The sequence below is a fragment of the Cygnus olor genome, chromosome 7 (assembly GCF_009769625.2).
Source record: "Cygnus olor isolate bCygOlo1 chromosome 7, bCygOlo1.pri.v2, whole genome shotgun sequence".
In the NCBI taxonomy this organism is placed as follows: domain Eukaryota; kingdom Metazoa; phylum Chordata; class Aves; order Anseriformes; family Anatidae; genus Cygnus; species Cygnus olor.
Window position 1 is genome coordinate 21,794,438 of NC_049175.1, and position 24,826 is coordinate 21,819,263.

The 24,826-nt window shown below is 36.3% G+C and overlaps 1 protein-coding gene and 1 long non-coding RNA gene across 14 annotated transcripts in view; one reads left to right on the top strand and one right to left on the bottom strand.

The window, feature by feature from the left end:
- CPEB3 (cytoplasmic polyadenylation element binding protein 3) overlaps positions 1–24,826 on the top strand; it is an 89,656-nt gene that overhangs the window by 59,152 nt on the left and 5,678 nt on the right. For 10 of the 12 annotated variants that reach the window (XM_040563825.1, XM_040563820.1, XM_040563821.1 and 7 more), the window contains 4 exons: positions 548–715; positions 2,531–2,620; positions 21,372–21,490; positions 22,842–22,956. In XM_040563825.1, the coding sequence (XP_040419759.1) occupies positions 548–715; positions 2,531–2,620; positions 21,372–21,490; positions 22,842–22,956 (492 nt within the window). The remainder of the gene's footprint in view (positions 1–547; positions 716–2,530; positions 2,621–21,371; positions 21,491–22,841; positions 22,957–24,826) is intronic. The other 2 variants (XM_040563822.1, XM_040563823.1) reach the window with 1 other exon arrangement.
- LOC121073146 overlaps positions 410–24,826 on the bottom strand; it is a 54,946-nt gene continuing 30,529 nt past the window's right edge. Inside the window, exons 4-7 of one of the 2 annotated variants that reach the window (XR_005821525.1) lie at positions 11,952–11,994; positions 10,898–10,963; positions 2,476–2,590; positions 410–718 (exon numbers count right to left, since the gene is read on the bottom strand). This is a non-coding gene — a long non-coding RNA (uncharacterized LOC121073146). The remainder of the gene's footprint in view (positions 719–2,475; positions 2,591–10,897; positions 10,964–11,951; positions 11,995–24,826) is intronic. The other variant, XR_005821524.1, reaches the window with a different exon arrangement.

Sequence of the window (24,826 nt, forward strand, 5' to 3'; positions counted from 1 at the left end):
ATTTTGCTGTTTGCCCCCTTGCTTAGATTGGGCCTCTGCTCACTCACGGAGGAAGCAATGCAGCCCTTGTGGCTAGGATCCTGTAAAGCATTCTGAAGGAGGCTGTCCTGCCCTGCAGTGCAATGGCTTGAGTGATGTGCTTTTAAAAATAACTCCTTTGAGATCTGCTATGGAAGGTTTTAATCACTAAGAGTTGGTTTGATATGTTAATTGTACAAAGGTTCTTTCTGTAGCTATGGCACACATTGGATAACTTGTTGGTTTTCATTTGCTAGCCATTCACAAGAGTTTCTGTTTTAAAGCTAAATTAGTTTTTTTGTCTTCAAAGGACAATATAGTTACAGACTTGAAAAAATAGAAGCAATGCTAATGAGCATCATTTGGATAACTGACCATTTAGCTAGGCTTTTTAATACAAATTCTGTAAATCAAAACACTATTTTAGAAAAGGAAAATATAATATTTTTTATTATTATTATTTTAACTGAAATATTTAATTATTCACAGGAAATAGCTTTAACTATAGATACTACAAAATCTGTTACAGGTCGGTCTTCACTCTTTCCTTTTGAAGATGGCTTCCTAGACGACAGTCACGGTGATCAGTCTTTATCATCGGGTCTCAGCTCTCCAACACGCTGTCAGAATGGTGAAAGAGTGGAACGCTATTCTAGAAAGGTGTTTGTTGGAGGTCTTCCTCCTGACATTGATGAAGGTACTGTGAATAAGTTACATTGGTGAGATATGGGAATTGGCTTTCATATTATTACTTAGAAAAGGTCAGATTTTCATGAAAACATGTATATTACCAGGTATATGACTTGTGGTGCTTCTGGCATTATTTAAAACAAACAACCTCCCTCCTCTTGACCTGCAACCCCTGAGAATTTATTTGTCATTCTTCTGTACTGCAGATTAGAGGAGATGGAGGCAGAAATGTCTGCATAGCAGGTCTTCTAATCTGCAATAGCAGCATATTTTCTCATATGTGTTAAGTAGAAAAGCTGAAAAAGGGAACTCAGTGAGTACTGTCACTTTTCCGCAGTCTTTCTCTGTCCTTTTTAAAAGATGTCGTTGACTTTAAGGACCTTGTTAATACAGTCCTTATCAAAATAAATTGGGCTTTAATCAGCTCTTATATCCAGTATATATGTAGTGTCCAGTCCACATATGTAGGGTGTTTAATATGGTTACAGAATAATAATCACTTTAGTAGAGATGGTCAACATGCTCTGCATGCATGTTCCCACACACCCACCGACTCCTAAACAGTTTTTGGTATATTTTTCATATTACAATAGGAATCTGTCCTATGTAGCTTCCATTGGCATAAATAGGAAATTTGAGGATGCCTTATAGTGAAAAGGGAGGGATCTTATAATCTGTTCTACTAAATCTAAAGCTTAAAGCGTGTGCAATTATAATTTAAAAAAAAAATAGTACGGGTTGCCAACCTGCAGTTCACAGACAGCTCAGATGTAGTTCCCACATCACATCAGAGTTGTGGGACTGTTGATACAAGGGCTGCTGGGTAACCTGAATCCCCAGCTGCAAGAAGCAGCAGGCTGACAGGCACAACTAATGTGAGTCAAAATACATGCCCAACCTATCCTGTGAGGAAGTAATGTAGCCGCTTGGGAGCTATTATCCTCTTCCATGAGAGATCTACTCTAGTAACACCTTTTTCCTTCAGCTTTTCATTTATGTGGCATGCATTTTGTGGCTCTAGTCACTTGAAAAATCTGATGCCCAGCTCACAGGGATCAGATAAACTGGACGCATCTCAAATAGTGATCATAAAATTGGAAAACCGCAGCCTTCAAGCATTTCTCCTGATGGATTGATGCTCTGATCTATCTGGCAACACATTAGACATAATTTTAAACTATTTCTTTCTTTAAAATACATTTTAAAAAATGCATTGAGAAAGAAGATTAAAAAAAACAAACACTTAAAATATTTTTTTTGCTGAAACATCTGTATTTAACATAAAATTGTCCTATAGGATAGTCTCAGATGGTGTTCCATGGTGTTTTTAAAATGATACTTAAAAAGAAAAATAATTTGGTGATTCAAGGCAGATTTTCAGAGGGGGCTTAGGAAGGTGAAGTCCCCACAGCCGTGTGACCTGAAGCAGCCTGCTTTCTAGGTCATGCTACGAGGAGTGGCCATGCTGACATGTAGCTTCTCCATCAGTCCTGTGTGGCTGCATCTGATCCTGCTTTGTGGCTATAATTAGAAATAGACCACAGCTGAAGCATATTCACTTTTGATAGATGGTGTTTGCATTTAATCCTGCTGCAAACTTGTGTTAGAGGAATGCAAAATTTCTTTTTTGAACAGCCACATACAGTACAGAGTTGAAAGAATATTTAGGCATTATCTATGTACATTATTGCAGTTTTTGTTGATCTTGATAGGTACAGAAAATAGTCTATAACTTTTTATTTTTTTTTTTTAATTAAGAATGTTTACCTTGCCACTGTCAGTCTTCAGATTCTCTCTAAGGTGCCTCATTTGTTTTTTGTAGATGAGATCACTGCCAGCTTTCGTAGGTTTGGACCTCTTGTGGTGGACTGGCCTCACAAAGCTGAAAGCAAGTCATATTTTCCACCTAAAGGTAATTAGCTTAAAATACACTTATGCAGGCTGTTCTGGTAAAAGGAAACTGTGTCTACAATGTGGCAGTCTATTAAAAAGAAACGATTTGACTCTATGACAAAATCTCTCTTTCAACGAGCATGTTTTCAGCAGTTATCATAATGAAAAAACACAATTCAGTGAATGAAATGTAGTCTTGTCTGTGTACTTCAGCAAACCTCGTGTCCTTGATTTGGTGCTTAATTTATACTACGTTTTGGTTAGAAGGAAAGTTTGGGAAATTTCCTAGTGCTGATTCTGTTGCAGTTTGCATATTGTAGAAACTATAGGAGTAATAGTTTAAGCAACATTTCTCATGGCTAGGAGTCCCTGGCGGATTGGGTGCCCGCTGTTTTGTAGAGAAACATGAATCCACTTTGTGTGTGTGCTGACCCCAGGAAGCTGTGATCCTGCTCAGAACCAAAAGGTCTGCATCAGGGCTTGCTGTTGCTGAGCTGCAGCAATGAATTCTGCTAAGAGATGGAGTGTTCAGCTCAGACAGGTGTCATGCACCATGGTCACCATTTCTCAGCTGGAATTGACTTGTTTCAGAGTGGCTTCAGGTGGGGCTATTTCACACCTGTCAGCAAAATACTATGCAGGCTTATTTTGGGTTTATGGGAAAACTGATGGGGAGAGTTGCCTGTCTAAATCCAATTGCTCTTATTGTACACTAGCTTCTCCTATGATTTTATACTGTACAATATACAGTCTGTGCTTAGTGGCACCTGCATCTTACGTATAGTTTGGGAGTTCACTCACGATCTGAAACTGTAGCATAAAATTAGACACAGAATTTCTGATCTATATTGTAAGATTTTCTGTTCTCACTTGATCTGAAAGCTCTTAATTGCTCCTTAGGGCCACTGATTATTTTGGCAGAACAGTGGGCTGCTCAGTCACCGCACTAGCTAATCCTACAACGTTTTGATAGATATATTTTGACTGTAACAAATAAAAACCAATTTATCTGGAGCTTAATTGCTGGAGTCAAGATAGCTCTGTGACAAATGCTTTCCCTGTAAACAGTATTTGGGGCACTTGCCTGAAAACAGAAAAAAAAGCCTAAGTGCTCTCTCTCCTGTTTTGTTCTCACAATTCAGCCTTGCTTCATATATTCCTATGGACAGGTAGAAAAATTTTATATATATATATATATATATATATATATATATATATATTTGTACCTTCACTTACAAGTTAAAAAAAAAAAAACAGTAATAAAACAAGTTTCTCCTCATCCCTAATATCTTCTGGTCCTCTCCGTTATTTTTTTTTGTTGTTCTTTTAATTCAATAAGTAACTATTTATGGCAGATCAGTGTGGGACTTCCCATTAATAATGAGTTTGTTCTGTATCTGACAGAGGACTAGTTATGCCTCAACAAACTTGTGAAAATATTTTTGAGTAAAAGCTATTTTAGCAGAAGACAAGGGAATGCAGCCTCACTTCTATTTTTGTCGTGATTCTAATATAGGAAACAGCTTTCAAAGCCCCTGCCAGTTGCCCTGAATGTCTGTCTGAAAGTGCTAAACAACAGTCAATCCCAACTGTTCCAGATTTATTTATAACTGACTTCTTAGTTATCAATCAGGACTGCAGCATCATAGTCCTGCATTCCAGTCTTTGAGATTCACTTACAGTCACATTAAGCTTGGTAGGTCAAATGTACATCACTTACTGTGATCCCATATAGGCAGTATCTGCCTAGAAGACAGAATGTTATTACCAGGAGTCAAAAGGTAAAATATAATGTGAACACACATTATATTTTTTCTACATCTTTTTCATCTATTTTAAATATAAAGAATACTTCTTTTCCAAAGTTATTATGGAATCATTGACAGAAATACCACAATAAAATGCTTCCAGTCCTCTTTTTGATTAGAAACTTCTTTAATACTAAAATACAGCATTTAACTTTTTTTTTATTATTTTAAGCTGTTCTGATTTATTATCAGGCACTTCTTTATAAAACAGAAATGAAAAGAGATTATGCTTATGTACAAAATTCAGTGACACACTCATTCAGCTATCAAATACTGATGAAATCAAATGTTTTCTTCCTTTTTTTTTTTCCTACATATCTTCTTTCCATGTCACACTGCTAGTCCACAAATTTTCTGACATTTTGAATATGAGTCTTTCAAACAGAAAATCTGCCCAAATAAAAAAGGACAGACAAATAGAATTACATAGGGGGTCTTTTTGTATGCTAGTAATCTCAAAGGAAGACAAGAAAACTGGATTGCTGGAATGCAGTGGGATGACACGGAGGCTAATCTTTGTTCACACGTTAATAAAGACTGATCTCTGAGGCTTCTCCCACCTACTTGAACATGCCTGACTGGCAGTAAAATTGATCCCTGCTCTTTCTGAAAAAATGCTGTCACCTCCAGATGGACTTTGGTGGCCTTTTGATGGCTATGATTTTTCATTGTTCCTTTATTTTTGTAAGTCAGACCAGTGGACGCTGTCTGGACTTGCAACAAAAGTTGGTTTTTGTTTACTTTGATAAGCATTCAGTTACAGGTTTGGAGCAGACAGAATCAGTAGTTCCTGCCACGGGTCAGCAGTCAGCTGAGTTGTACAGTGGGACAGTTTTACGTCATGGTTTTCTGTCTTCATACATACATCCAGGTGTTGTCATCCCTGACAGCCCCAAGTGTACTAATACAGACTTTTAGGATCTACATGGGTTCTTCAAGAAAAATCCTGTGCCTTATTTGTATAATAAATACTGAATTTTTAAAGTGTTTACATTTACATTACATTAAAATGAATTCTGCATAGTTGCACTATATTAGGAACACTTTGATATTCTTAGGGCTGGGAACAAAAGGCTGCAAGAACTATTAGCCATTACTAAGCTGATCAAGCATGAAATCTGAAAGATTAAAATAAAATGTTTACAGTCTAGTAACCCCCACCCTCCTCTAGAGTGCTTTATCTTGTTAGTTTGGCGGGCAAGTCGGGCCATAGATGTATAGCCAGGCTTGATCTAGCAAGCCGCATTAGCTAATTTATTAGCTGGTGTGGTTGATTAGCTTAGGTGAAGTGTTGTGTAAGCTGCTTTCAGGGCTAGCTGGGGTCCAGAAACATTCCCGCAGTGTCGAGCTTGAACAAAGAATGCTTTCCTGGCTTTGGCAACCTGAGCAGGATGATGTCACTGGCCCTGCATAGTCACTGTGAGTCTGTTTAGACATGTTATTTCAAGTTTAGTGCTGGACCTGATGGACGTAAACTGGTTTTGTGTGAAATACACTGAACTGCAGTCTCCAGCATGGTGAGTTACACAAGGCTTATTTCATTATGATTTTGGACCCTTGGGGATTGCAGATTGACATGGATGTGTCTGTACCATATTCCTCAAGCACATTGTGCGCTTTACTATGCAGGTTTTCCTGTTTTTCCAGACATTCTAGGTCTTCATTACCTTACTGAATCTTGTCTGACATGATGAAATACACTGTGAGCTTGTGTTTGAGAGAGATCTGTTTTGGTCAGTGATTAAGAGTTTTGGTTATAACAACACCAAAACGAAAATCACCTGACAGATCAAACAGCCCTTACTGGAAGTATTGGTTGCAATTGAGTTCAATATTCAGATTGCTGAGAGAAGGACCATTGGCACCCAGCTGTTTTGTCACTGAAAGTGTAGATTATGCACTTGAGCAAGATAAGTTGATAACAGCTGACAATGCTTATAAGAGGCTGCTATTTCTAGTTCTGAGCATCTGTACTGTTGCCTTAACATTTCTTTGTACCCCTCCTTTGCACTGTAACGCTTAGCACTGTGTTTTTATGTTGGTGTCATACACGAGGTGCTTTTAATGCCTTCCTTCTGAATAAGGCCAATTCATTACCATTGCCTGAAAAGTCTTTGGATGACTTCCTTTGGCATCTGTTTGGATATGTGAGTAACGGAACTGGCAAAATTATAAATGCCATGTGTTGGTCTTGGGTAAGCAGATGCCCAGTTTGTAATGTGTTTACTTGGCTTTCAACATGGAGTTTTGGGAACTAAATGTGGTTTGTGGCTAAGTATTTTCTGAGTACCTATGAGATGTTGAGAAATAATTAAATACGCACCAAAGGAAATTATCAAATGTCGTTACACATTACCATGACAGTTTATTTCACTCTGGCAAAATCCAGGTAATTCATATTGTATTCACATATAAACTGATTTTTTAAATTTATTTGCTGGTCTGCAGAGTTAAGCAATGTTTATGCTAACTACAGTCAACTTTTTTCCTACTTTTTTATTAGACAGATGGTGCCAACTGTTACAAAAACATTCATTTAGTTTTTTAACAGATTGCTAGCTTTAAAACAACTTTTTTAAAGCTTTTACTGACTTTTCTTTGTGATAACTATTATTTTTCTACATGCACTAAAACCTACACGGTAAATTTAACAAAGATAAAAATTATGCAGAAATCTTCCTATTTTCCTTTCAGTTTGAGAGGACTGATGTTTGGATAAAAATGGGTTATAGAGGGAAAAAAAAAATGGCAGCGCTTGGAGATAGGATGTATTTGGGATGGAGGAATGCCTTGGTATTACAGTTGATTAACACGCGTGATGCAACTGTCTGATTCTCTTGTATTTCCCCTGTTCTTTAGGTAGTTATTTGGTTAAAAATAAACACACTTGTGTCCCCCTGCAAGCAGTAGGGACTATGGGTGAGCAAGATCTCATGAAAATGAAAATACTATGGAGAAAGTTGCACAAAGTAAGACTGTGAAGTGATTCTCATGCTTTCATTTAAAACAACTGGTGGGACAGACTGTATGGGCATTCTTGATGATCTCTAAGGTAACATCAGATAGGAACGCTGTCGTTGGCGGTCTTCTGACCGGTCTTGATTGTGCAGATGAGGTCCATTTGCATGGCTACTTGCCTTGGCACTGCAGTGGGGATGGTAGCTTCTGCCACAGCAGCAATAATGAGTAGTTGCAAGGAGAAAGTACGGTGTTGCAATTCTATTTTCATCACCTAGATTCAGAAACTGGTTTGTTTCAGGTCTGGCTTGTCTGAATACAGTGATCTATTCTACTTAGACTAGTTTCAGTACTTCATAGAAGTTGTGGATGCCCCATCCCCAGAAGTGTTCAAGGCCAGGCTGGATGGGGTTTTGGGCAGCCTGGTCTGGTGCGAGGTGTCCCTGCCTATGGCAGGGGGCTTGGAACTGGGTGATGTTCAGGGCTGCTTCCAGCCCAAGCCGTTCTATGATTCTAGTTGCTTTGGCCTAAATGATTGAATACAATACCACTAAGGTGCAGCACTAAATGCCTAGCCAGTTATCATACTTTAAAAACTGAAGCCAGAGACCATAGTGTTTGCTAGAATGGAAATTCAAGTTCCTTATCCAGAAATGCGTTGTATGGCAAATAGCAATGCAAAATCTTTTTAAAACTTTATTTGCACATGTTCCAACACGTGTGCACAAGATCAGTCTTTGAACCGTTGATTTCTGAGGCTGTGTATAATTTGTAGGCCTTGTGCCTTGCCACAGCAGGACAGTACAATCCCAAAGCAATGAAGTTCACAAACTGTGTGGTAGCAAAATGTAGGGCATGCTAGTCTGCTCTTCTGTAGCTGTTTAAGTTTGCTTTTAGCACAGAATTTTCTTTTAGGTTTTCAGTGAGTTTTGTTTAAGCCTTTGCAAAGGTCTTCGCACTATTTCCTATATCGTGCTAAATGTTTGAGGAGTCGTGGTGGTCAACTGATGCTGATTTTAAAATGTCTGTCTCTGACAACTGGCACAGCAGTCTTAAAGAGCGTTCAAGAAGCTTGCTTCATGGAAGAGAATCTGTCCCTAAACCAATGCTATTTGCTGTTTTTTTTTTTTTCTAAGCGTAAACAAGAATCTGATGAGACAATATAAAAATATTTTTCAGCAATCAAACCTAGGCAGGACAAATCTTATTCTGAGATAGCTTTGCACAATTAGTCTCTCCTGGCTTTCATGTTGCCTTCAATAAATGCTATTTCTTTCAGAATTACTAGGTTGCAAGAGAGGTTTTTTTGTTTGTTTTGTCTGTTTTGTTTCTATTTTTAACCCTGAAGATGGGACCACAAATTTTTAGCAAACATTTGTTGTCCCTTCTTCACTCAGCAACTTCTGATGCCCAAGGAAGAAATGACCAGGTCTCTTCAGATGGGGCTCAGCATCCTTGCCTCCACAGAATTTGGTAGTAAAGACGGTTCTGTCAGTCTTACCAGTTGCTTCTCACTACAGTAACCAAATAGGTAAATAAAGGCTATTTAATACGAGAGGAGTATAATGGTTGTAGCCAAATATTCCTGATGTAGTTTAGCTTATTACTGAAAATCTTCTTCCAGAAGCAAATTTTCCCTTTCTGCCTACTTCCCTATCTTCCTTATTCTCCTTTATGGCATCAGAAAGCTTTTTCCAGTCAAGACATGACAGAAGTGATGCAATGCCCACAGTCACTGGATGGGCTTATATTCAGCACTAGGTTTTTGAGGTGGGAGGGTTGGGGTTGGGAGGGGCAGATGTTGGGCTGCAATCCCTGATAGTGGCTCTCATTATTAACTAGTGCATCTCAGCCATTATTTGGTAAGAATCAATCTTGCAACACCATGTGCTGGACGACACTCTGTAAAATGTCTTCCTAAGGGGAATAGTCTCTTGTGAGATTTTTAGGTAGTGGGACCAAATCCAATTATTTTCTGACTGTAACATAAAAGAAGGCTCTTGTCTGAATTTAGACCTCTGCCCTATCAGTAATTTTATCCCTCACCTATGTGTTGTATTTTTTTTTCTTGTCTGGTTCTCAAGAAATTGTGCTTGACTTTTAGTCTATTGGACACATTTCTTTGTATACATGGAATTTATTATTATTTTTCTTCTTCCGAAGACTTCAGAGTTGTTAAGGTGTCTCTGATAGGTTGGATTAATTTCTAGCAATCAAAGCACTATCTGCACTGATAGGTGCAGACTGACTCTCTTGGGGGAAACTCAATGTCACGTGCTGGAGTTGCAGCATTTTCTCTTTCCAGAACAAAGTTTTTCCACAAATGATCTGTACCCTCTCCATTGGTCGTATGCTGAAGAGGCGAGTTGTTTTCTCTCACTCACTGCCTCACTGAGTTAAGATTGCAATAGGATTTCTCATACCTTACACAAACTATTTTATTAGAGTACATTCAGTTAAGCCACAGTCAATATTTAAGGCTTGTGTCGAGAGGATTGCAGCTCTCAAAATCTAAAGAGCAGCTGTTTGAAGTCTGGTTCATGTGTTTACTAATCACTACTCATCATCACAAGCTTTAAATGAGATGCCCAATTCAGTAGGTTCTGTTTAAATACCAATTCCAAGCATTCACTTTCTGGACTAACAGTTGCAGCAAATTTATTTGGACAGATGCCCAAGTAAGTGACTAGGATTTGTCAGTGAGATTTACCTGTGTGCAGTCCTGCTGTTTTCCCCTACCCCTGCATTGTTATGCAGCTGTTACCTGAAGTAAAACTTCTTGAAATTCTCACTTATTTAAAGTCAGCACTATATTTAATCTAAGTGGAAAATAGACAAACATTTGATTAAATGATACAGTGATCTGAAGAATTGACATTGGCAAAAAAAAAAAAAACGCATTTTGGAAAAGTTTACTGATATCTCTTTTGGACAGAAATAGGAAATCTTAAAGCTAGTTCATATTAAAGAATGCATTCAGTTATGGTTTTGTGAATAATTTCTGTACTATTAGATTTTTTCTTGGGTATTCACTTTTCTGGTGGTATATAGGTAACTGATACTGAGATGATTTTTTTAAATATATTGAGCAACTAATATTAAGAGCTACACTTGGCTGTGATCACAGGCTTTAAATCTTAATGTTCATAAATATGACATCAAAAAGAAAGGAGGTGCCTTAAGAATTTACCTTCTAATAGTTAAAGGTGAGTCTTATAAGTCATGGGCCTTCCAAATCAGGGACAGGGCAAAGTTCAAAATGTTAACTTTTCTGCTCTTATACCTGGAGATATGCAGATCCTCTTTAGAAGAAAGCTTTGTGTTGAGAGAAACAGAAGCGCATAGAGCTTGATGACTGCCTTCACCACATTTCTTAATTAAGAGCACTGAGTCATGCATTTTTAGGAGTATGCATCTCTTTGTCATTTTTGTGGAAGTTAAAAATATGTTACTGGGATATACGGTATACTAATTAAGCATATATGTATATTGCACTGTGTATATCAAAGTGACTCAATACATGTGCTTACACATCGCGTGGCTTACTCAGGAGGTATGGGTACATTCTCACTGGATTTTTAGTGACTATGAAGTGTCTGTGTGGGGAAGAAAAACATGAATTCTGATTGAGACTTACTGATAAATATGTTTAAGCAGTGAATGGATATTTAAGCTAAAATTTGGTATATTAAATAATTCTATGTAGCTACTGTTTATACAGAAATTTTACATTGGATAATGGCTAAAAGACTCCTAAGCAGACTAAAAAAAAATGGTTTTTTGACTGTTGACACTTCACAGCACAAATATGAAAGAAAATGCTAGTGATTTTAATTTGAATGACTTGCCTGTTCATGATATCTAGCTAAATTCTTAATTTCTGATCAGTCCGTGGCAGGTGGTAGTCATAGAGCACTGTTCTTCAGCCTTAAAACAATTAGTTTGGACTCTACAAGAAAAACAATGTACAAAATATCTTAGTGCAAAAAAGTAACTTGGAAAGAAAAATGCAGGAGAAAGAGAAGGTGTGTAAATTCCATTTACAGTGAATGCACTGATAATGTACATATATGCACGTCTGGACAGAAGTGATAAATATTTTAGATTGTTTTTTCCTTGGTCACTGTAAACACTGTTTTTCCTGTTATAGCTGTCTTTATTAAAGAAAGTCAATATAAAAGGCCCAATAATGTTTAAAAAAAAAAAAAAAAGATGAGCGCTACTTGTAAAGTATCTTCCCTTTCAAACTCTTAAAAAGAAATAATGCATCAGAGTCATCTGGTTACATCGTGCAGCTTCTGTAGATGCATACTGCTACCAGAGGACAGTGACAATGCTAAAACATTCATACCAAATACTCAGTATGCAATTGGAATTACTTTCCAAGAAAACAGATCACTGAAGGGAGTTCTCAGTCACTTCCATGTATTGTAGACAATAGGTTATGAACAATACAAGGAAGAGTGTGGAATTAATCTTTTTACTAGTAATGTATTGCTTATTCTTTCCTTTAACACTAGTAACGAAAGGTTGCTCAACATTATATCACATTAGCAAAGAATTTACCATAGAAGGTGACAACACCGTTTCAGTCTCAAGTTTGTGTTCTTATTAGGCATGTTTTCTCCTAAAAAAAAAAAAAAAAAAAAGCTCAAAAAGCAGCATTTTCATTTCTTGCTCTGAATAGTTTTCAAAGCAGAAAGCATGTGCAGTTGTAATACTTGGTGTGTATAAAGTTATTATTTTTTTCAAATATTTTCTTTTGTAAATGTTGTTGCTGTGTCAGCTGCGTGTCAGTGTATGTGCAGAACCCCAGTTTTCAAACTCTCCTGTCCTATTAACGACGTAACAAGGGATGCACAAAGCCTTGCATTAGAAAAGGAGAGACATCTGACATTGACACACAACCTTTATTTTTATCTAAAGCAAAGGTCAGTAAAGCCCTTCTTAATTGAAGTCTCCCAGAAATAACCATTGATCCTACTTTGGAACAGAAGTACAGGTTGCCAAGAATAGATTTTGTGGAAATTGTTCTAGATCCAACAAAATTTTAGATCCTTAAAGAAGATAAAATGTGTTTGTGTTTTGTTTTGTTTTCTAGCCATTATTTAAAAACCTCTAATGACTAAGACACTAAAAAGTTTTAAGGAAGCAAAAAGAGTGAGGGAGTTGACAGCATTACCTGAAATTTGAACATACCGAAGTACAGAAAAAGGGTTTTGTCCCTCATCTGTAGGAAATAGGCTGCTTTTATCAAATGGAAGCCATTAAATGTCTCTCTGATTCTCATCAACAACTTCTAAAACCAAGTAGATGTTACTGATACTCTGCTTTTTTTATAAAGTACTATATTTTTCCCCATCAAGTCTCAGCTCTATTTAATTTATCTATTTTTATTTATTCATCAGAGGGATTCTGTTCTATCCCTCTGATTTCAAAAGCTAGGGGCAGATGAGAGCTGTTGTGTGTCTCAGATGTCTCATTGCTGTGCCTGGCAGCTTTTACGTATATTATACCATACGAAATCCTCCTGGTTTTGGGACCTATGATGTATGTGGCTAATGCTGTCTCAGTGCAATCAGTCTTCTACATAGCAATGGAGGTGGTGCATCTTTCATTTAATAAAGTGAAAATGGTAATATTTTAGAGGATTTAATAAATCCAGTGTTGTTTGGTGTGTTTTGTTTTTTTTTTGGTAAAATGTACCACTCTTATCTCCCAGAAAAGTGCATACTTTCACTAACTAGAAATTTTAAGAGAGAAAATTTGTTCTGCAAATGTGAGTAATTGAAAATTGGAAACACATTCTGTCATTAAGGTCTTCAAGCTGCATCTTTTCTGTATGGCCAACAGAGACGAGACTTGAGCAACTAGAACCTGAAAACAATCCACATGCAAGTGAACATTCAAACCAGTTATTAACCAGCAATTCATTGAAGCAGAAATTGACAAATTGACTACTAATAAAACAAAGAGAAATAAAAGCCTAGTGCTGAAGCTGTGTTGTCAGCAACAGAAACCTTTTGTTAAGGGAAACTGCTGACAGCATGTCTTTTATGGAAAGAAGTAAGATGCAAAGTAATTGCAATTTAGGTGTTCTTAAAATTAATTTAGCTAAACTGTAAAAAATGAAACAAAAATAAGCAGCCCCCCCCCCCCCAAAAAAAAGTTTTAAATTATCTAAAATAACCTCTGAAATTAAACTGTCTGAAACTTTTTTTGCAGATTAGTTGCTCTCTTTGACACACTGTGTATGCAGTCTCATTTGTTGTCCATCTACACCATTCCCCTGGATCTGTAGCTTTGGTTTTTTAAAACTATTTGTAGATAGCACAGCTAAAACTGTCTGGATAGCAGATTAAAGGAAAACTCTAGCAGTAAATTCCATATATGAAGCCTTTAACCTATCAAATGCTCAAGCATAATATATCTTTCATTATGAAAACCATTATGGTTTTGCAGGTATTTTCATTTCCCTAGTTATTTATCCTCCTGTATAAACAATGGTGCTGGTTTTGTGTAAGTGCAAAAAGAAGCAGAAGGGATTGTTTTCAGATATGGATGATCAGTGGTATTAATTTTAAAAAGATTGTTAGCAAAATTCTTCAACAGTAATGATGTTTTTGCCCTTTGGATGAACAATAACTAGAATTCAGAGTGCTGTTCTGACGGGATTGGAATCAGTAATGTGGAGTGACCCTGGAAGACAGCAGAAGCACTCATCTTTTCTAAGATTTTGTCTAAGCAACATCCTCCTGGAGTATTGGTCTTTAAATAAATCCCTTAATTTAATGGAAGGAGAACATATAGTCAGTTTGAACAGTTGCCTTTCCTGGTTCCCTACACCTCACAACTGTTGAGCCAACCATCTGCATTCTGGCTTAAGAAATATTTTGCAGCCTGAGTTCCTCTCTAGACAGTTTTAAAGTTACTGTGAAGTGCAGACTATCCGACTGTCTGCACAGAGGAGCGCTAGAATCATACGCACCCGGAAATATCTTGCTGGTTTCTTGGTCTATTTAAATGATGTTGGGTATTAAGTCTTTCCTTTTTGTCTACTCTATTTTGAATTTAAAAGGTAAAATGTTGTAAAATCCAGTATCAAATTTCGCTAATTAAAAATAACTGACTTCAGCTAAAAAATCTAGATTTGGGGACCTTTGTTTTCCTCCCCTGGAAATTGTATGCAATTAACGTAGTTTTACCTCATGCTGACACTAAGGAATGGAAGCTGAAATCAAGCAGACTACCGATTTGCATTTATCTAGAATTTTTCTGTATTGAAGTTGCTCAGAGTGGAATTTGAAATTGGCTTATTGACAAACAAGAGTAACAGGGGTTTCACTCAAACTTGAAAGTGATCTGTTTTCAGCCATCTGTTCAGAGTTGAAGCAGCAGCAGCAGACCCAAAACCATTAGATGAAAATGAACTGCTTTGTCCGGAGCAGTCGTGGTTTAATATTGCCTTTGGAAACTGAAATTGATAAATTCAATTCTGAATTTAGTTGTACTTTTTTTGGTGTTTATGAATGCAAATGCTTCCTATTTCATGCTGCTGACCCTGTAAATTTCACAGAGGTAGTTCTTGCCTCATCAAAAATTTAGTCTTTTTCATATAATTAATTTATGCGACTACTATTATAACTATGATAAACCAAATTGTAGGTTATAGCCTTTGTGTTTATACCCTTTAATTCTGATTTATAGCTGCTATGGATCATGTTGCTTTCTGAAGTCTGAAGTTTTAAAATGGCTGTGACCTTTGAAAGAGGAGACAACCCTATAAATTTGCTGTTGCAATGTTTTATACTAGTGTAGAAGTAAAATGACAGACAGTAAGAGAGGTTTTAATACTCTTGTGGAATATTCTCCACAAATCTAGTGGAGGTTTTTTTGTTTGCTTTTTTGAAAGGGTGGAGGGGTGGGTGGCATGTCAATGGTTTTCATCAGTAAATTTGGGAGAAGTATTTTTACTACAGGACAGACTGAGATGGTATCTCAATACTAACTCTTTTTTACCCGTAAGCCGAGAAAGTCTGTAAGTTGTGATGATCAACAAATCCTTTCTGCTGTTTGGTTTGTTTTAGAGTTGAAAGGACTTTGTAAGTCTTTAGCTGTATATATATTCACTGCAGCACTATTGGAATGCTATTGTCTCCATTCAGCAGTGAAGTGAAGAAGAAACACTGGGGCAACTGTCCCCATCTCAAAAACAACGTTTGTCCTTGTGGAGCAAATAGATGTGGTGGTTTTTTTTTTTTTGGTTATTGTTTTTCTTTTTGTTTGTGCATGTGTGTGGTTGTTCTCATTTGTTTTTTAATTTAAATTGAAGAAGTGGGGAAAAACTCCCAAAATATTTGTGACAATGTAGGAAGTTACTAATTTCTCTATTATTTGTGGTATGTTTTGATCATTTGTAGTAATTGTTACGTGTTACTTTCCATTCTGTTGGTAATCTCAGCGATGTGGGCTATTTAACAGTAAAACTGGGATTATGAAGACGTAGTTCATTTCATAGAGGCTACTGATCCAGAACCTCAGATTTCTTCAACTCTTCCATGTGATCTGCTTGCTGCTTTGACTTTTCTTGACATTCATCATCTCTTATTTAGCTATGCATGCTTCATTTAACTACTATGTAGATTCAGGATTTCACAGCTGTGGAACTAAGGATACGGAGTACATACCTTTAATTAAAAGCAAACAAAACCTACCCCAAAACCTGTCTTTAATGTGGCATATGGCAAATTTCTTACATATCAAATTACTCAGACTCAGTCTAGTACTCATGAAAAACACAAAAATGAATAGGAGTCTAGTTGTAAGATGCAAAACTGTTCACATTTCTTACCTTTTGGGTTTTTAGAGAAAAGAATCAGCTGACAGTGTCATATGCTTCCATTTAAAATTAGACTGCCTAAAAGAAGTCTTTGCAGCCCTGACTAATACATAATTTCACTCTTCTGCAGTAGCTAAGTGAGATTACGGTCCTTTCTATTTTGAGGTTTCTTAAGTATTTAAAGCCTTTGATGTCATCTTGAAAATCTGGTCATGTCACTGCAACGTTTAGAAGAAAGTCTGTGTTGTTTGTTTTTTTCCAACACCTTGGATTTTTATTTTTCAAAAATCAGTTTCATTTTTAATAGTTCTTTCATCTTTGGATTTAGAAATGTTTTATTCATGTTCAAAGCACCTTCTGATAAGATAAGATAAGAATGGTGACTTTGAGCAACGACCCTTTGTCGTCATATTAACTGATTTAATAATTTGGTTCATACTGTTTCTAAATGTTCCTTTACTGTGGACTTTAAAACAAATTTATTCTAAAAGTTCTAGTAAATACAAATGTAATTAAATTTAAAGCTATTTTTAAAAATCCGGGGGGGGGAGAAGAAATTGCTATTTATATTTCATGATAAAATTACATCCATTAAAGCTACTTTTTTGAGGTACCCATCTCAACCACAGAAAAATAAACCCACGGATGTGAAACTAGAATATTAACTTTCTTTGCAAGTTTAAGTCCATCTTATTTTTTTATATAATAATGTGAGGTAGATATGTATTGAAATACATTATGTAAGAGATCTTAGGTGGATGGTAGATTTTTTTTATTGTAATCTTGTAATCTATAAAACATCAGAAAAGACACTGTCAAAGCTTTTAAAAGACAGAATGAAAGAAAGTGTGCTTCAAAGGTAGTTTAACTTTTTTTAAAGTTTAAGTAGTCATTCCATTCTGCATATGAGATAAATACATGTGACTACACAAAGTCTGTTCTGGCTTGCTATGCAGTATGTAGACAGAAGAGAAAGTGCTCCTTTTTGTATTCTTAGTTTCACTGCCCAACACCAGTGTTATAAAACTGAGAACACACGTGAATATGTTGAATACTATTTCTATATCTTATTTTGCAAGCGGGCTGAATTTTGGAAATTACGAACTTGAGATCAATTACATAAGAAATTGATAGATGTTATGCAGACCTCTGCCATGCATATATATTCAAATACTCTTTGACCTTGTATATAATTATTCATTACTAGCCTAGACAAGGCTTGCAAAAATATATTTTCCAGACTATAGTAGCATCATATGGTAGTTTCAAGCATAACTTGCATTTCAAATGACAATCTTATTTCAAGCTTGTGGGACACAGTGCATATGCCAGATTTTCCTGTTTGTTCTCAGCAAGGTTAAGTGAAATTAGACCAACTGGACAAAATATCCTTTCATATGGAAATTGTGTTGCTGTTTAGATGTCAGAATGGCACATGTACAAAGCAGCTCAGGTCTTGTACTGCTTTCCATAAAATAACAAATCCTTGAGCTCAAGGATGAGGAGCTTGTTGGCTGTGCCTCAGAATCTAAGGAAATTAATCTTCTCTTCATCTTCTCTCTGCTGTACCCCTTTAGAAGTTGTAGTGACATATAGCAAAATATGCTGTTGTCTTTCTCCAGTGGATTGCAAAGTGCAATGTGTATTGTCAGCACTACAATGATGTTGTACCAATAGCCAAAAGAAGGAGTTAGATTGTTTCTGCTCTGCCAAGAAGCTATATATCTGTGTATATAGGATATTCTACTGTTGTCAAGTATCTTGCTATTTCCTGGGGTTTCAAATAACTCGCCTGTTTTACTTTGTGGGTATCTGAGTTAGGAGTAGGCCCCCGAGCCCTTAAGCTTGAGTGCCTGCTCAGATGAGAATAGGTCACTGGTAAGGTTTGTCTGTAACATGCAGTCATGCTACAGCATGCTACCAAAACTCATCAGTTCCCTTTCTTTGACTGGGGGTGTTGGTGGGGTGTGGAACAAAACAACAGAAAACCAACAACTATGCTTTAAGTATCTTTCTTGTCCATATAAGCTTCTACATGATTCCTTTATCATTTGAACTTCTGTTATTTAATTATTTTTCATGTCAGTGTAACCTTTGTTAATCTTCAGTATCAAAAGTCCTTGAATAATGGGAACAGAAGTGCAATCACCACATTTTGAAGTAATGCTGAGCACCATGTATACTTTGCTGGTCCAGCCTGCTTGCTTGTCTAGATTAACAGAAGACTGCTGCCATAATCTACTTACCTGTCTGACTTCAGAGAGCCCCCAGAGACAGGCAAATGTGCTTCAGTCACAGAGGTCCAGAAGAATGAGGAGGTATTAACTTACTAAACTAAAACTCACAGCTGGTGCTAGCCTCAGGTTAGAAAAATGAATTCATACTAACTTGGACTGTAATCTAGCAGCCGAAGTTTAGCTAATTTTATCTGGTTCATAATTATTATGATCACACCATTTAGTGTACCCAAAAATGCCTGCCAACTCCAACTACCACAGAGGTAACCTCTTACTATGACCCACAAAAACCTGGAAAAACTTCATAGAAGAAGGAAGCTTTCCAAGCTGTTGTCTGCATTTTTGCCAAGTAATTAGCCAGAATTTCCCAATTTTGATTTTGACTTTATGCTAAACAAAATTCAGAGATTTTGCTGGTTTGAGATTTATAAAAGTCTGAAATAGACAAAAATTCTGCTTTTTGGAGTTCAAATCTTGTGGTCTCGTCAGAAGATAAAGCTTTAAATATATTTTATACATCCTTTCAAAATATACATAAATGTACGTGTCTTACTATTTGAATTTCATAGTACTAGAATGATCTGTACTGCATCTTCTGTGAATTTGTCTCACAAGACACTTATATAAAATATAAACCAGGGATTGGGGTAGAACTATGAAGTGTGCTCAGTTGGTTTTGGAGGTGTAATGCCCTGGTAGTCTTTTCTACGTGTCTGGTTTTCTGACTGGGACATTTTATAAGGCTGAAAAAGAAACTTGAATTTCTGTACTGAAACTATAATTTATACAAAGTTTTTGCTCTAATTATCAAATTTAATCAGAAAGAATGGTATGGAGTAAGGAAGATGTAACAAGTGCATAGATGGAAAATAAAATGAAGCTGTAAGTGGTAACAGTTGCAACTGAATTATTTTTGTACTCTGTTAGTTAATTTAAGTAGTTTTATAAAGTCTAAAACTAAGATGTTGAAGTGTGCTTATAGCTTTAGGGAACTGTTTTAAGAGAATTACATCTCCCAGAGAGGAAACCAATGCTTTTACTTAAGAAGTATTTCACTTTTTATTTGGACTGTATCTTTAATCTACTCCAGTGCTAGGTATGCAAGTTCCACTTTTGCTAGCAAGAGTGTTGATCAAACTTTTTTTTTTTCTTGGGTAAGTCAGTCTTTCTAGGTATGTCCTAGGCTCTAATTATGTTGTTAACACAGTATTTTTTGTCTTTTAAAACAACCAACTGCACAAAATTTAATATTCTTTGAGAAGTCACATAGGACTAGATAGAGTAGGGTAAGAGGTAATTTGGTAGATTTCCTCTACAGAGGAAAACTGTCTTACTATTTTTTTTAATTTTATTTAATAAATCTAGAGTTGCATAGTATGTATTTAAAAAGACATGCCAAGTAATATTCACTCAATACTTACTGCAAAACTTAGGCTAAGACACAACTTAATAGCAAATAGACTATGTAAAGCTATCCTACAAGTTGGCATAACTTAAATGTGGTATACCACTGATGGGTGCTTAGTTTGTGTAAAGAGTCTTAGGCAGAGAAAGCCTGGCAGTCCTTACTTAAACTCCAACTGCCCCTAATTGCTGCAGATTTTCTCAGAAGTAGCCTGTAAGATGTATAAGGGCAAAATTATAAAGGTCAGAGCCAACACGTTCACATTCAGTGAGAAAACTGACTTGAACTGATTATGGAGCAAAAGAGTAATGCATGCTTGATAGAAAGCCCTCTTACATGGGCAGCTGTATTCAAGTCTAGCAACCAGTCTTCAGATGGCTTTGCTTAGTGTAGCTTGTACTGTATTAGTTCACTTCTGACGTGGCAAAAACATGGACTACTCAGGTTAAATCTTTATTCAAATTTAACAACGTTAAGCAAAACCGAAGAAAGGTTTCTTGTCAGCTGTATTGAGAAGAGCACTGAATGCCACACACACTTAGTTTTACTGGCTAAATTGAAGTCCTGAAATTCTGAATTAGTTGGGGCAATTTTTATTCGACTTTTTTCTTTCTTTTGAACAGTTGTATTTAAATATAAATAACACAGCAGGTCTTTTAATAAAACACAACAAGTAAAACAGAGCAAGTGCCATTCTTTTTCATTTATGCCTATTTATTTTAGGTGTTTTTTTCATATAGAGTTAAGCGTGTGAGCATAGAAACATTGTGCTCCTTCAGAATTTAAATTAGCAGTTCTTTTAAAGTTTATTTTCTATTTTGCAAAGTTTGTCTTACTTCTTGATGTACTCTGCTAAAGTTAACTTTTGACTTAGTGTATCACTGTTAATAACAGCATGTTTATTTTTTTAAACCACTTATAAAAACTTAAAACTTGTTCCAGGTGAATGATTTAAAATTTCATCCTAACAGTATGTACTCTAAGGAATTTTGCTTAGAAATAAAATATTCTACTCATTTACTTTGTAAGTATAATTAAATAAGGGTAATTCATATTATTTTATGATATGTTAACATTTCTGCCTTTAAGTCTATTTATCTGCTTAGCTATATATATTTTTTTTACTTCTAATATTTATTCTTTCTAGATAGTAACAAGAAACTCAGTGTCTCCATTATAAGATCATAATCACTGATACCACCATATAAATAGCTCAGACATAGTGGTTGGATAATAAGAACCTATATTCTCTCAACCTATATTCTCTCCACTTGAAATAATTAGTTAAACAAATTAACATAGTCGTACCCAGAAAGCATTCTCTTCTCCATTCTGAAATCAATACTGTACGAGGGTATGATATAATTTTGTGAATTTAAATTTATGAAAATAAACTAAGAGCTTTAAGAGTTGCTTGTAATTCTTATATTTTATTCATGTTTGGGATTTATTTTCCTTATTGATTAAAAAATACTTTATAAATTAACCTGTTCTTTTTTTCTTGCGCCCTTATCCTTTCCAAGGTTATGCCTTTCTGCTGTTCCAGGAAGAAAGCTCTGTACAAGCTCTCATAGATGCCTGTCTGGAAGAAGATGGGAAACTTTACCTGTGTGTGTCAAGTCCCACAATCAAGGATAAACCAGTAAGTAGCTTATGCCATGACACTTACGCTGGCTGCTAACCCATTTGTTGTTACTCTTTTCACTTAAATAAATAAATAAATAAATACTTATAGTTAATTGACATGTCCATTTCCTGTTGCTGTCCTTGATGTTACATTGAATTGACTTTCTTTATCAGTGTAATGTGGTTTTAACATTTGCTTCTTTCTGATAAATGCCATGTTCAATTAACTTTCATATTTGGTACTTCTGGTATCTCACAGGAGTATGCATCCTTTTACAATGTTAGATATAAAGCAATTAGATTAAGCATTTTTTTTTTCTGTATCATTGGAAAGAAAAGAAAGCCTTATACAATGAAATGAAGAACTTAACCATGCTCTCCTCCTCCTCCTCCTTCTTCTCATCCTTTCCCATTCCCCTCCATTAAAACCCAGATAGCTTCAAATATCCCCTGTACTCCATTAGGTTTCTTAATTATTATTTTTTCTGCATGCAATAGCTAAGAAATTTATAACTTAGGTATGTCTAATTTACCACATATAAACTGCAGGGCAAACACAAGTAATGCAGACAGCTACAGCAGAACATATGGTAACCTGTTTGTATTGTTTGCATCTCTAAAGTTCTTTAATGCTACTCTTTTTTTGTGGCTACAGATACGTACAGATAGATGGAAACTACAGATAAATATAATTAGATAAAATATGCTGCCTTTTTAAATGCTATTTAAAAGCTTACACAGATAAATGAATAATCTAATATTACAGCACAGTCAGTATGCTTACGCACTAAGATTGATAAACAGACAAATGAACATTTTTATCAAAACGACTTGTGAGCAGTTTCTTTCTGTATAGTCTGAAGACTTCGTCTCAGCTGTGTTGTTTGCTGCTTAACAGAAGTGAGCTATTGCACTTCTTAAATAAACTCCTTTTTGTATCCAAGTACAGAAATTAATTACATCTCTTCTACCCATTCTATCGGTGCTTTAAAATTACTGGATCCTTGAATGTGAAGCCCAAACTGCACCTGTAATTATATACAAGTGATAAAATATTCTGTATGTCCTTTCACAGATTTCTTGTTATAAATGACAATTAGGTGCAGGCAATTAATGAGAAAGGAGAGTTTGATATGATGAAGAATTTAACTCAAGTGTGGCCTCTAGAGGTGACAAATGAATTGTCCACCTTCTTTCAAAAACAGATAAGCCATGTCCTTGAATTGTTTTGGTGGTTATGCCACTGATTTACCGCTTTTGCTAAAATAAAATTATGCTGTTAATTAGAGAGACTTGGCAATTATTTCTTAATTTAAATTGAGTTGTCAAATTCCTTTACTAAAACTAATCTTCAATACTCTTTACAGGTGCAAATTCGACCTTGGAACCTAAGTGACAGTGATTTTGTGATGGACGGATCTCAGCCTTTGGACCCAAGAAAAACTATCTTCGTTGGAGGAGTTCCACGGCCCCTCCGAGCTGGTGAGCCCAATGAAAATATTGGGCATGTAACAGGGGTTTCAGGTTATGCAGAAAAGACTTAAAAGGAGCGAGCGAGAGAGAGAGAATATATGTAAAAGATTTAGAGCAGGAAACATTCTGTCTTTTCCAAAGATCATAGCTCACTTTCAAAGTCAACCAGCTTCTTCCTGCCTACAAAATACAAAATCTGAATATTTCTGATCTTTTAAATAGGTTACTAATTATAAGTAGAAACATTTTTCTTCGAATTTCAATAATATACTAGAACTTGGCTGATTTTCCTTAATATAGACCATCTTAATCCTAACCCTGATTTGTTTGCTAGATGCAGCCAAGTCTCCCTACCCTTTGACTAGAAGATGAAATTCCGCCAGCCCATTTCCAGACATTACATCTGCAGCTCTGATTTCTCTCTGTCTTTCTCAACCCTAACCCTAATTTTCCTGTGAAGCTATAGACAAGGCCTCTTAGCTGTTGCTAAGAAAGATTTTTTTTTTTTTTTCCCAGCACAGGTCTCTTGCTAGTCTTGGTATCCCCACTCTGTACAGAAAATCACTTTCCAGACTCATTTCGATGTAGCTCTGTTTTCTCTCTCATTTTTTCTACCCTGTTTTTCTTCCACAGAGTCAGAGACAGGACTCCCTAGCCTTAGGTCAGAGGAAATATTTATTATCCCATCCGAGATCTATGGGCAGCCCCCACTATGCTTTGAAGGCCCTTTTCCAGCACAGCTCCCAGGTGTAGCTCAACATTTATTTGTTTCCCCCTTCGTAATCCTTATATTTTTGCTGAGCCATTGACAAGGTCACAAAACCTTTAGGGAGTTGAAACATTTCTGCTAGATAGGTCTTCTGGCAGCCATCACTCCCTGTTACCAGTTCCTTTCCAACCTCATTCTGAGTCAGCTGCATAGTCTCTTCTTCTTAATCCCAATTCTAATTTTCAAGGGCTGTGGTAGGTAAGGAGCGTCAATTGTTGTCTCAAAGAAAGACTGCTAGGCCATGATTCTTGGTAGCTGCTGCTTTCCAGCCCCCTACAACTGTAGCTCCTCGCTTTCTCTTTCTTCCAATCCTAATCCTAAACATATTTTTTGGGGGAAGCTGTACACAAGATCCCCCAGTTATTGCTCTAAGAAAAATTTCTCTTAATCCAAATTTCTTGGCAGCTTCCATTTTCCTCACCATCTTAAAATAAGGCATAATTGTAAGAGAGGTTAATTATGTAAATGATAACAATTAAATATTACCTCACTTCTAATTATAGCACTTCATAAAACTCTATGTCGTTTGGCCTTTCAGAAATTATGTGCTATATTTGAGAACTGATGCTTAACGTCTCCAAAGCAGACAGGCAGTTTCCAGTTTTTCTTGTTTGCAACTTTCAAGATCTCATTCAGATGTTTTATAAAGATGTCTGAATACTGCATGATTTTATTCTCCTGGAATCGCATATGTTCTTTGTAGGCAAGAGTAACTTACTGGAACTACTATTTTAAATGGTTTTAAATGTTCTTGCTGTTTTTCTATACCATCACTTTCTGGGATCCTTACCTAAATGGTGATTACAAATCATAGAATCATAGAATATCCTGAGTTGGAAGGGACCCATAAGGACCATCAAGTTCAACTCCTGGCTCCACACGGGACCACACAAAAATCAAACCATGTCTGAGAGCAGTGTCCCAATGTTTCTTTAACTCTGACAGGCTCTGTGCCATGACCACTGCCCTGGGGAGCCTGTCCCAGTGCCTAACTTTCCTCCTGGTGAAGTACCTTCTCTAATGTCCAGCCTGAGCCTCCCCTCATGCAGCTTCATGCCATTCCCTTGGGTCCTATTGCTGGTCATCACTGGAAAGTAAAAGAATCTAGTC